At 39.8% G+C, this 13187-nt stretch overlaps 1 protein-coding gene across 1 annotated transcript in view; it reads right to left on the minus strand.

Annotated features, from left to right (window-relative positions):
* The window catches only part of SRGAP1 (SLIT-ROBO Rho GTPase activating protein 1), a 317403-nt gene that overhangs the window by 21373 nt on the left and 282843 nt on the right, over positions 1 to 13187 (minus strand). Inside the window, exon 19 of the mRNA XM_017872537.1 lies at positions 9340 to 9419. Within this exon, the coding sequence (XP_017728026.1) occupies positions 9340 to 9419 (80 nt within the window). The remainder of the gene's footprint in view (positions 1 to 9339; positions 9420 to 13187) is intronic.

Genomic DNA, 13187 nt, shown 5'->3' on the forward strand with positions numbered 1-13187 from the left:
TCATTGTCAATTTCCTGCTTGTGAAATGACATTACAGGTTTGTAAGATATCACTATTGACAGAACCTGGCAGAAGGTATACGAGATCTCTCTGTATTGTTTTTTTTACAACAGCTTGTGACTCTACAATGATTTCAAAATAATAAGTTAGGAAAAAAAAGATATCAACTGCTAGGCTTAGAATTAGAATTCAGCTCTGATCTAATTCTGACCACAAATATTGAAGGCAAACAGGAGGACAAACTCAGTAACCAAAGAGGTGTTTCTTTGTGATTTATCTTATTGCAAGAAGCTCCTCAATTTGAGGCCTTATGATCTTTGCTCCCCTCTCCCACAAATACCTCATCCTTAGCCCTGTAATCAACAAAGGTAAGTAAATTTCTCTTCAATAATAAATAGGACGAAAAGGGGCCAAGGCAAGGGTCATATGCTTATAGGAATATGCCTATGCAATGAACAATACATCATTTGCTAAAAACTGAGCATGTTTTCATTTCCAAATACTCTAGAATATGTGTACACAGAAGAGATTAAAACTGCCTATCTCAAAATTCCCCAGGAAGTTGTCTTCTATTTCCCTTTGGTAGCAAACCTTCCCATTTAAGACTTTATTCTTCCAAAAATTTACTGCAATAGCCGTTGTACTTGTAATAATTGCATGAGAAATTCTTGGACAGACAGCTGGGCTTCTTTCTCATTTGATAAATTCAAAATTCTCTGGGACATAGAAGGCAAAAGCATAAAAACCAACAAACATATTGAAAAGCTTAGGCTTCACCTTATTATATAAAGGCCCTGGCCAAATTTCAGCGAAACATTTTAAATAAAGATAAAAATGCCCCTTCGTTTTGCTTTGGATAATTTTTTTTTTTCTTTTAAATAGTGACAGGGTCTTGCTACATTGCCAAGGCTGGTCTTAAACTCCTGGGCAACATAGCAATCCTCCAGTCATGGCCTCCCAAAGTGCTGGGATTATAGGTGCCCGGCCTCTAGTGGATAATGTTTGAGGTGAATAATATTTTGTATCGCAGAACCATAACACTGTAATCTGCAGAGCAGACTTCCCAACAAAGTAGCTGTAAGGATAATGTTTAAAACAACAGTTTAGATCTTTTAGTGGCTGGGCGCCGTGGCTCTTGCCCGTAATCCCAGCACTTTGGGAGGCCGAGGCAGGAGGATCACTGGGTTGCCCAGGAGTTCGATACCAGTCTGGGCAACAGAGTGAGACCTAATTTCTATAAAAATAAATAAATAAATAAATAAATAAATAAATAAATCCTTTAGCAATTGAATAAAACTTTTAGATTATATGTTAACACTCTGGTATTCCCCCAAATTATATTTTACTAAAACAATATAAATAGCAGCTTTATGAAACATCTATCTGTCTGCTTCATAGAGGAGGGACTATAACTTTACATTTAAAGGGAATGATCTTATTATTGTTCAAAACTTAAAGAATAAATCCTGGTTGACTTGAGATGACAGATACCCCAGTTATTCCTATGAAAAAGAAAGAAACATCCCATGGAAGAATGAAGACATGCTAGTTTTTGGTTTTTTTGAGACAGGGTCTCACTTTGTCACCCATGCTGGATATAGCAGCACACTCATTGCTCACTGTAACCCCAAGCTCCTGGGCTCAAGCGATCCTCCCACCCTAACTTCCTAAGTAGCTAGGACTACAGACGTGGCATGCTAATTTATTTACAAGAACTTCAGGACATGTAATTTGCAAATTCCTGTGTGAACACACCCACATATTTATATTTGGCTTTAATTAAAAAAATTAAAAGATACCACATGATACAGTATACAGTCTACATATACTTATGTCACAGAGAAATAAAGACAGAACCATTAATGTTCTTTAATGACATTCAATCACACACTGTCAATGCTGGCCATTCAACATAGTTAAGACTATTCAACATATATATACAAATTTTATTATAATTTCACAATCACGACCTCTATGATCATCTCCTCTTACTATTATTATTTTATTTTGCTTTATTTTATTTTATTTTATTTTGAGACAGAGTCTTGCTCTGTTGCCAGGCTGGAGTGCAGTGGTATGATCTTGGCTCACCGTGACCTCCACCTCCTGGGTTCAAGCGATTCTCCTGCCTCAGCCTCCCAAGTAGCTGGGACTGCAGGCACATGCCACCATGCCCTGATAATTTTTGTATTTTTAGTGGAGATGGGGTTTCACCAAGTTGGCCAGGATGGTCTTGATCTCTTGACCTCGTGATCCATCTGCCTCGGCCTCCCAAAGTGCTGGGATTACAGGCGTGAGTCACTGCGCCATTGTTTTGAAACAAGTATCAGGATTATCAGACTCTGCTTATTTATTCAAATGTGGTCAGGTTATGACAGGATGACCAGATAAATCAGCAGAACATTTTATTGGCAATCCTAGTACATCAACTAGTAATTCTCAGCAATTTCATTATTTTTACCCTTTCTACTCCCGTGAGAGCTATTTCACAGTCAAGTGTCAATCAATAAGCTATTTACACACATCTTAGTTTGGTCATTGCAGAGCAAATCAATCTCAGGGCACAGTACACTATGCCTCTTTCATACAGAGTGCCTCGCAGTACTTCAAGGTCCTGCGGAGACTTCATAGAATGCTGCTACTGCTGCTATCAATAACAATAATAGTGAGAGTGCAACATGATCACTTAGTTTTCCTGCATGGGTAATATAATTTTGTGCAAAAGGGAACACAATTCAGCACAGTTGATTCCCTGACTGCCCGGTGCTGTCAAGTCTTATATTTCCATTTCTTGTAATATTATATAAAATGTGATCACACTTTCTCTTTGGGACCTTGCTGTTGCTGACATTTTTCCTGCTAGATCTGTTACCCATTGTCCTTGTGGTTTTGTTCTGTGACAGCCTGTCTTTCAGAAACAAAAGCTACTCTCTCTAGTGATCCATGACAGAGAAAAAAATGCAGTATCTCGGCAATCAAAGGATAACTGATACTCTTATTAATTTAGTTACAGGACTTTGGAGGTTGGCTGCCGGTGAGAATATCTATCTGTCCTTTGTAAGCAATGTTTTTCTTTCCAGAAAAATCAGGTGAACATGGTCAAAATGTTATCTAAACACAGACCACTTGGTAAAGCTCTCTTATAGTCAAGAGGTAAAAGGCAGATGGCATGATGCTGAGATTCATGTTTGGGAAGAGAGACAGCTGGCTTTGTCCTGGCTTTTCTGGCCTCTGGGGAAAGCACGGAAACACCTAAGAGAAGGCAGCAGTGAAAAAGAAATAAACCATGCAGAGAAACAAAGAAACCCAAAAGAAAGGATGGTGGCAGAAGTAGGACTCAGAGACTTTCAAAAGCAACATCACAGGCTGGGCATGGTGGCTCACGCCTGTAATCCCAGCATTTTGGGAGGCTGAGGCAGGAGGACTGCTTGAGGCCAGGAGTTTGAAACCACCCTGGGCAACACAGGAAGGCCCTGTCTCTAAAGGAAAAGAAAAGGAAAAGAAAAAAAAAAAAAAGAGCAACATCACAGAAATAGAAGCTCTCACTTTACAGGATGTCTTGTAAATTGAGTTCAGAAAATGTCAACTGATTTTACTTTTAAAGACACAAAGAAGGCGGGGCATGGGTGGCTCATGCCTCTAATCCCAGCACTTTGGATCCCAGGAGGATCGTTTGAGGCCAGGAGTTTGAGACCAGCCTGGGCAACATAGGGAAACCCTGTCTCTACAAAAAATACAAAATTAGCCAGGCATGGTGGTGCATGCCTATGGTCCCAGTTACTCAGGAGGCTGAGATGGGAGGATCACTTGGCCCCAGGAGGTTGAGGCTGCAGTGAGCCAAGATTGTGCCACTTGATACACAATACACAAGATTGTGTACTCCAGCCTGGGCAACAGAGTGCAACCCTGTCTCACAGAAAAAAAAAAAGACACAAAGAAACTTTCTTTTTTAGCAGATAGTGGACACTAGACAACTTAATTACCCTCCTGCTAGAATCAATGAAAAATGCTGTATTTAAAAGCAAACAACCAATGTTTGTAATTGCATTAGTAAGCTATCAAGACAGTAAAGAATACTAAAGACCAAAATGCAATGAAAGTGGGAACCCAGAGGGGTAAGCAGAACATTAGAACATGAGTCAGATTTTGCCTTGAGGGCACTGTTCTAGCCTGGTCACCTTAAGCTTTTTAATTTTTTTTCATAGGAGATTAAGTCCAGGGCTTGCTCAGTGTTAGGAATCTAAGCTCTTCCCCTCCTCCCCATCCTCAGAAAATTACACCCTCAGTTTCAGAATGAACTTCACTCTAGTGTTGTGTTGTAGAACTTTCTACAACACTTCTAGTTCTAGAACATCTAGTTCTAGAAATCTTATCCCCTTGTAGCTTTCAATACCTCTCCATAGATAGTAACCATCTCCCCCACCCTCCACTCCCATTAAGGAAATAATCTATCTTAAACCCTTAACACAAATCATCTGAGAATCCCATCCACATTCCAGTTCTCAGGTAGGTTTGCAGTTTAAATTTGCACTACTTGGGTAGTTTGAAAACCTCAAGCCAAAATTCAGTGTTGTCCAAAACCCTCTCTGGAAGAATCTACCTTCCGCTGAGCCTAAAGTTCCAAGAAATCTGTACAAAATTTACAAACACAGTGGAAAATAAGACTCAATGAGTGAGAGCCAACAAAACAAATTTGGGAAGACATATGAAAATTATCAGACACATATTCTGATAGGAAGCGCTGATGAATAAACAGCAAGAGACTATAAAAAATGATCAAGCAGCAGATATAAAAGCCCACCAAATACAACTTGTAGAAAGAAATAATATTTAAAGACTGGGCGCAGTGGCTCACGCCTATAATCCCAGCACTTTGGGAGGCTGAGGCAGGTGGATCACCTAGGTCAGGTGTTTGAGACCAGCCTGGCCAACATGGTGAAACCCCGTCTCTTTTAAAATACAAAAATTAGCTAGGCATGGTGGCACATGCCTGTAATCTCAGCTACTTGGGAGGCTGAGGCAGGAGAATCACTTGAACCTGGGAAGTGGAGTTTGCAGTGAGCCGAGATTGTGCCATTGCACTCCAGCCTGGGCAAGAAAAGCAAAACCCTGCCTCAGGAAAAAAAAAAAAAAAAAAAAAGAATATTCAAAATAAAATTCAATGGATATGCTTAAAGCAGATTAGTTACAGCTGAAGAGATAAAAAAAGAATTTGTGCATATAGCTAAAGAAGTACTAAGAGAAAATGGACAGCTTTAAATGTTTATATTAAAAGTAAAAGTGTTGAAAGTGAATGCTAAGCCTTAAACTTAAGTTAGAAAATGAAAAAAATCTGTACAGAGAAAGAATAAAAAGTTTATTTGGGAGACATTGAATAACTGGAAATATGTTCCTGGACTGGAATATTGAATATTGTAAAGATATCAATTCTCTCCATATTAATATATGTAGAATTAATACAAAGGCAATCAAAACTCCAGTTGGGCTTTAGAGGGTTTGTTTGTTTGTCTGAAGAACTTGAAAAACTGAGTCTAAAATTTAAGTGGAATTGCAAAGAGCCAAGAATTATTACAAAGCAGAGGTGTTGCTTTATGAACTATTAAGATTTATTAAAAGGTATCAAAATTAGGACAGTGATGTAGGGACAGACACACAGACCAGCAGAAAGGAATAGAGCCCAGGAGGAAATTCACACAAAGAAGACACTTCATTTATGACAAAGAAGTAGAGCTGTGGAGAAAGGACAATTAATGCTGAGATAATTGCAACAATTATGTATCCATATAAAGAAAAAGGGAATGGATCCCTACCTCATCCCATGCCCCCAAATAAATTGCTGGTGGAATAAAGACGTACGTGTGAAAGCAAAACCTTAAAGGATTTAAAAGAATATGGGGCCGGATGCAGTGGCTCATGCTTGTAATCCCATCACTTTTGGAGGCTTAGGTGCGTGGATCACTTGAGGTCAGGAATTTGAGACCAGCCTGACCAACATGGTGAAATGCCGTCTCTACTAAAAATACAAAAATTAGCCATGCCTGTAGTCCCAGCTACTCGTGAGGCTGAGGCAGGAGAATCACTTGAACACAGGATGTGGAGGTTGCAGTGAGCTGAGATCATGCCACTGCACTCCAGCCTGGACAACAGACAGACTCCATCTCTAAATAAATAAATAAATAAATAAATAAGGCACCAAAGAAGACATATAAACAGCCAACACGTATATTTTAAAATGCTGAATATCACTAATCATCAGGAGAATGTAAATCAAAACCACGAATGAGGTTATCCCACCGTGTTAGGAAACAAATAAACAAAAGATAACAAGTGTTGGCTGGACACAATGGCTCATGCCTGTATCTCAGCACTTTGGGAGGCCAAGGCAGGTAAATGGCTTGAGCTCAGGAGTTCAAGACCAGCCTAGGGAACATGGCAAAACCCCATCTCTACAAAAAATTAGCTGGGCGTGGTAGAATGTGCCTCTAGTGCCAGCCACTTGGGAGGCTGAGGTGGGAGGATCACTGGAGGCTGAGGTGGGAGGATCACTGGAGCTGGGAAGTCCAGGCTGCAGTGAGCCAAGATCACGCCACTGCACTCCGGCCTGGGTGACAGAGTGAGACCCTGTCTCAAAAACAAAAAACATAAAACAAAAAGAAAAGATAGGCATTGCCAGGGATGTGGAGAAATTGAAACCTTCGTACACTGCTGATGGGAATACAAAATAGCACAGTTGCTTTAGAAAACAGTACAGAGATTCCTCAGAAACTGAAAAATAGAACTACCATGTGACCCAACAATCCTACTTCCAGGTGTTTATCCAAAAAAACTGAAATCAGGATCTTGAAGAGATATTAGCAATCCTATGTTCATTTCAGCACTATTAACAATAGCCAAGAGGTAGAAATGGCCTAAAGGTCCATGGGCAGATGAATGGATAAAGAAAATATAGGTAAATACAATGGCATTCTATTCAAACTGTAAAAAGAAGGAAATCCTGACATATGTGACAGCATGGATGAACCTGGAGGACATTTTGCTACGTGAAATAAGCCAGACACAGAAAGACAAATACTAGGTAAGTTCACTTATATGAGGTATCTAAAAGAATCCAATTCATAGAATCAAAGGGTGGAATGGTAGTTGCCAGAGGCTGGGGGAAGGGGAAAATGGGAAGTTACTAATAAGTGGGAATAAAGTTTCAGTCAAGCAAGGTGAACAAGCTCTAGAGATCTGCCATATAACAACACTGTACCTATGGTCAACACTAAGGTACTGCACATTTAAGTGTTCTTACCAAAATAAAGTAAGAGAATATGGGAATATGGGAGAATTATTTATTACCTCAAGACACAGAAGGATTTCTTTTTCTTTTTTTTTTTTTTTAAGACGGAGTCTTGCTCTATCGCTCGGGCTGGAGTGCAGTGGCCGGATCTCAGCTCACTGCAAGCTCCGCCTCCCGGGTTTACGCCATTCTCCTGCCTCAGCCTCCCGAGTAGCTGGGGCTACAGGCGCCCGCCACCTCGCCCGGCTAGCTTTTTGTATTTTTCAGTAGAGACGGGGTTTCACCGTGTTAGCCAGGATAGTCTCAAACTCCTGACCTCGTGATCCGCCCGTCTCGGCCTCCCAAAGTGCTGGGATTACAGGCTTGAGCCACCGCGCCCGGCCGAAGGATTTCTTAAAGGAGATGCAAAGTAAAATAACCATGAAGGAAAAGATTGATAAATTTAACTACTTTAAAATTAAGATCTTCTGTTTAGCAAACGACATAATAAGCACTTGAAAAGCAAAGCTACAGAGCAGCGGAAGATATCTGCAAAGCATATACACAATAAAGGACCTGACGTGGACCCACAAAGAACTCTCACATGTCAAATAGAAAAACAACTAAATACAAAACCAAGTGAAACCAAACAAAAAGAGCCCAGAAAACTCAATAGAAAAATGGGCAAAAGACTTGATAGGAATTTTACAAAAGATAAATAAACACATTATCAACCATATCTTTTATCTTCTGACATCTGGGGCCTTGTTGACCTTGGAGGGACAGTCCCTCTAGGGTTAGCCAATTCCTGGAGATAGTAAACAACTCACCCACAAGCAAACTTTTCAAACACCAACGTGTCCATTGGAGCCAACACCCCACCACCTTGATGATCAGGCTCTCCCACTCCAGGCCACTGCTGCTCTATTCTCAGCACCCCAGGGGCAGGTACCAGACAACCTGGGACATCCCCTAATGACCCAGAGCCTGCTGAAATTATTCCAACTAGCCAACCCTAAAGCCGCTTACCCTGCCTCACCCATTCCTTCCTGTGGAAAGCACACCAAGGTCTTCACTCTCCCTCTGCCTCCTGGTGCTTCCCCAGGTAGCCTCCCATGGCACGGCATGCCCCCTTCTCTAGGGAACTATAAGCAGCAACTGTCTTCATAAAAACAGTTTGACAGTATAGAGTAAAGCTGAAGACATGTTTACTCCTAGGCATACATTCTAGAGAAACTCCTGTACATTTTCGATAGGAGACATGTTCAAAATGTTCATAACAGTGCATAGTAGCACTGTTCTTAATAGCAACAAGTAGAAAATATCTCACATTTTCATCAAGAACAGAATAGATACATACAATGGAATATTATACACTGGGAAAATAAACAGTCAAACTAAAAGAAACTGCACAGATGAACATCAAGAACATAATACTGAATAGAAAATCTCATGAAAATATATACAGTATGATCCCACTTATAGAAGATTTAAGAAAATAGAAAAGGAAACAAGAAATTATTTAAAAACACAAACAGAGTGGTTACTCCTGAGGGGGTAAGTAAAGCAGTCGGATCAGGGAAGTGCAAAGGAAATAATATGTCTTTGTTCTTAAGCTTGGTGGTGGTTCCATTGGTTTTCACTGTAATGTTATTTTTTATACCTTACACATATTTTATGAATTTTTTTATCTACTAGCTTTTGTTTGTTTTTGAGATGGGGTCTGTTCTGTTGCCCAGTCTGGAGGGCAGTGGCGCTATCCTAGTTCCCTGCAGTCTTGGACTCCTGGGCTCATGCGATCCTCCCACCTCACCCTCCTGAGTAGCTGGGACTACAGGTGCACATCATCACGCCTGGCTAATTTTTTGTATTTTTTTTTATAGAGATGGGATCTCACTATGTTGCATAGGCTGGTGTTGAACTCCTGGGCTCAAGTGATCCTCCAACCTTGGCTTCCCAAAGTGCTGGGATTATAGGTGGGAGGCACTCTGTGCTTTGCCTCTAAAATTTCAATAGGAACAATGTTTACAATAGGGATATAAAGACTGGTTTTATAATAGCATAAGGGCAGAGCATACCATCTTCGCTTGTATGGGGCTCTGTACCAGCATCTTGGTCCACTTCCTCCAATGTACCGTGCTCACTGTATGGGCTGTCGCTGTAGAATACAAATGGAAATTCATATGAAATGAAAATAGACAAAAATTTTTTGAGACAGGGTCTTGCACTGCTGCCTAGGCTGAAATGCAGTGGTGTGATCTTGGATCACTGAAACCTCTGCTTCCCAGGCTCAAGTGATCCTCCCACCTCAGCCTCCCAAGTAGCTGGGACAACAGGTGTGTGCCACCACACCTGGCTAATTTTTAAATATTTTATAAAGATGAGGGTCTCATTATTTTGTCTGGACTGGTCTTGAACTCCTGGGCTTAAGTGATCCTCCTGCCTTGGCCTTCCAAAGAGCTAGGATTACAGGTGTGAGCCACCACGCCCAGCCGGAGATAATTTTAATAATGAGCAATTGCTACTGTAACAAAAACTATAAGACTCTATAAGGGCAAAAGAGTAACTGGATAGTCTGTCAACGGAATCCTGGTGCCTCCATTGATTATGCTGTCCTATGGGAATATATATTAGATACACACATTCATCTTTGACTAGGTTATTTTACAACTCTATAAAGACAGAAGTTAACTTGTAGAAAACGGATAGCATTATAAGTAATTCTTATCCACAGAAATACAAATTGTTGAATTCTGGTAGAATATGATTATTGCCTTATGGATGGACCAGTTTTTACCAATTCATTTCACTATTCCTTTACTACATATAAATTGGTGGTTCTTTGATGTCTCCTTTGAACTGGTTGTGGCATATTTGCCATCTTTCTTGACACATGTCCATTGTATATCTGTATGAGAATCATGATTTTATCCTCTTTTAAAACTTATTCCTTAACACTGTCACCATCAATCCTCAAATGCATGCTGATAAATGGAATACATGGGCCACAAATATAAACCTAATATTACTGTAAAAGCCCATCTACATTTCTGATGTTGGGGGACAAGTATAACTACTACACTGCTGACTTCCTGTTTAAAATGAGCAGTACCCATAGAAAACACTATGTTTAAAAAGATGGACACCGTCAAGCATACGTTACTAGCTGCAACACTATCATAGGACTTTTACTCTGTTTGGAAAAAGTAGTGATCACAAAATGTCCTAGAATATAATACATCAAATAATACTGACCAGACATCTATAAACTCGCTCTTTTATAAAATGAACAAGACAGCAGAGCTTACTGACATAGCCCTAATATTTAAAAATGCTAACCAGGCCAGGTACAGTGGCTCATGCCTGTAATCCCAGCACTACGGGAGGCCAAGGTGGGCGGATCACCTGAGGTCAGGAGTTTGAGGCCAGCCTGGCCAACATGGTGAAACCCTGTCTCCACTAAAAATACAAAAATTAGCTGGGCATGGTGGTGGACGCTTGTAATCCCAGCTACTCGGGAGGTGAGGCAGGATAATCGCTTGAACACAGGAGGCAGAGGTTGCAGTGAGTTGAGATTGCACCACAGAGCTCTAGCCTGGCAGCAGAGTGAAACTCTGTCTCCAAAAAAAAAAAAAAAAAAAAAAAAAAAAAATGCTAACCATACCTTTGGTACTGGCCTTAAAACAAATACAATGATGAAAATAAAATCATGTGTCTTAGCAGGGTTGAGTTGCATTCATTTACCTTCCCAGAGCCAAGCTCAGTCAGTATCTTGCCCATAGTAAGTACTCAAGTAAATATTTTGAATTGAACTTCATGTGTAAAGTTGGTGAATATGCTACAGAACTGGAATCTAGTACGTTTCGTTCTTAATTTAGAAAACAGTACTTCTGGAAATAGTCAATTCAGTTTTCTTAAGGCATATGACCATACTATGATTCAAGTAAAAAAAAAAAGTACTTTCAGTTATTTAATTATTAGCTACTCATTCCACTTCTACTTAATCTTTGGTAAGAAAATGGGAAAGAAAGTGTTGTGAGCAGGGTCCAGAAGGAGGGATTTAGACAAACCTATTTCCAGCTGCTCTTGAATCCCAGCTGCACAGGGCAGTTTCTGAGGTGGGCAGGGAGGCTGCTGAGTGAGGAGACTCACATGTGCTTTGGAAGCTCACACACCTAACCTTGATTTACTAGTAATCACTGGAAGGCTCCTTGGCCTTTCTTAACTTACTTGGTAGAGTGGTTATGCTAAATAAAAGAGATCATGTGCACCAAGCAGCTGAGATGTAATAGGGGTTCAAGAAATGGAAGTTTCTTTGCTATTTTTTAATTGATATATAATAGTTGTACATATTTTAGGGGTACATATGATATTTTGATACCCATATACAATGTGTAATGATCAAATCTGGGTAACTGGGATATCTATCACCTCAAACATTTATTTTTTTCTTCATGTTGGGAACCTTACAGTTCTTCTGTTTTGAAATATACAATACATTATTGTTAGCTATAATTTTCCTACTGTACTACTGAATACTAAAGCTTATTCCTTCTAAATTTTTTTAGTTTTTTGAGACAGAGTCTTGCTCTGTCACCCAGGTTGGAGTGCAGTGGCACGATATCAGCTCACTGCAACCTCTGCCTCCCATGTTCAAGTGATTCCCCTGACTCAGCCTCTGGAGTAGCTGGGACTATAGGCATGCACCATCACAACTGGCTAATTTTTGTATTTTTAGTAGAGATGGGGTTTCACCATGTTGGCCAGGCTGGTCTCGAACTCCTGACCTCAAGTGATCTGCCTGCCTCAGCCTCCCAAAGTGCTGGGATTATAGGCATGAGCCACTGTGCCCAACTTTTTCTTTTTTCTTTTTTAGAGACAGGGTCTTGTTTTGTTGCTCAGGCTGGAATGCAGTGGTGTGATCAGAGCTCACTGCAGCCTTAAACTCCTGGGATCAAATGATCTTCCAGCATCAGCTTCTCAAATATCTGGGACTATAGGCACAAGCCACTGCACCCATCTTATTCCTTCTACCTAACTGTATTTTTATAGCCCTTAACCAACTTCTCTTCATCCTTTCTATTCCCCTTCCCTTCATAGCCTTTGGTAACCACCATTCTACTCTCTACTGTATGAGATCCACTCTTTTAGCTCCATATATGAGTAAGAGCATGTGATATTTGTCTTTCCTGCCTGGCTTATGTCACTTAACATAATGACCTTCACTGCTAGGTATACATCCAAAAGAAAGGAAATCAGTATATTGAAGAGATATCTGCACTCCCATATTTATTGTAGCATTAGTCACAATAGCCAAGATGTGAAAACAACCTAAGTGTCTATCAATGAATGAATGGATTAAAGAAATTATGGTACATCTACACAATGGAATATTATTCAGCCATAAAAAAGAATGAGATCCTCTCATTTGCAGCAACATGGATGGAATGGGAGGCAATACTGCCATGCTAAAAATTTTATCTCAAAAATACATGAATATAATAAATTTACTCAAAATGACCTAGAGGTCTAACTATAATTATAGTTAGAATTATATTCATTAGTAAGAGTGAAAATGAAAATAAGTTAAGAATGAAAACACATTTGGTTGACAGGGCTCCTTTAAAATGAGAATTTAAAACATTTTATATGAAACCAAAACCTCTGATTTAGACTGAAAAATAAAATGTCAATATGTTATCTTTTCTTGATTTAATGTAATGATAAAAGTTAACATAGCTCTACATAACATCAGAACCCTTTTTCTCTACCAAAACCATGATAGGGTAGATTTATTTAAAAGATGAGAGTCCTTGCAGAAAAGAGAGGGATAAATATGAGTTTCCATGGGTCTTAGTATTCTAAAATTTATCTCAAGTGTTAGTGCTTCTTCCTTTTAAGTTGGAAGCATTGGTGGCTTATAGGA

The sequence above is a fragment of the Rhinopithecus bieti genome, unplaced genomic scaffold (genome assembly GCF_001698545.2).
Source record: "Rhinopithecus bieti isolate Rb0 unplaced genomic scaffold, ASM169854v2 scaffold_1103, whole genome shotgun sequence".
Taxonomy (NCBI): Eukaryota; Metazoa; Chordata; class Mammalia; order Primates; family Cercopithecidae; genus Rhinopithecus; species Rhinopithecus bieti.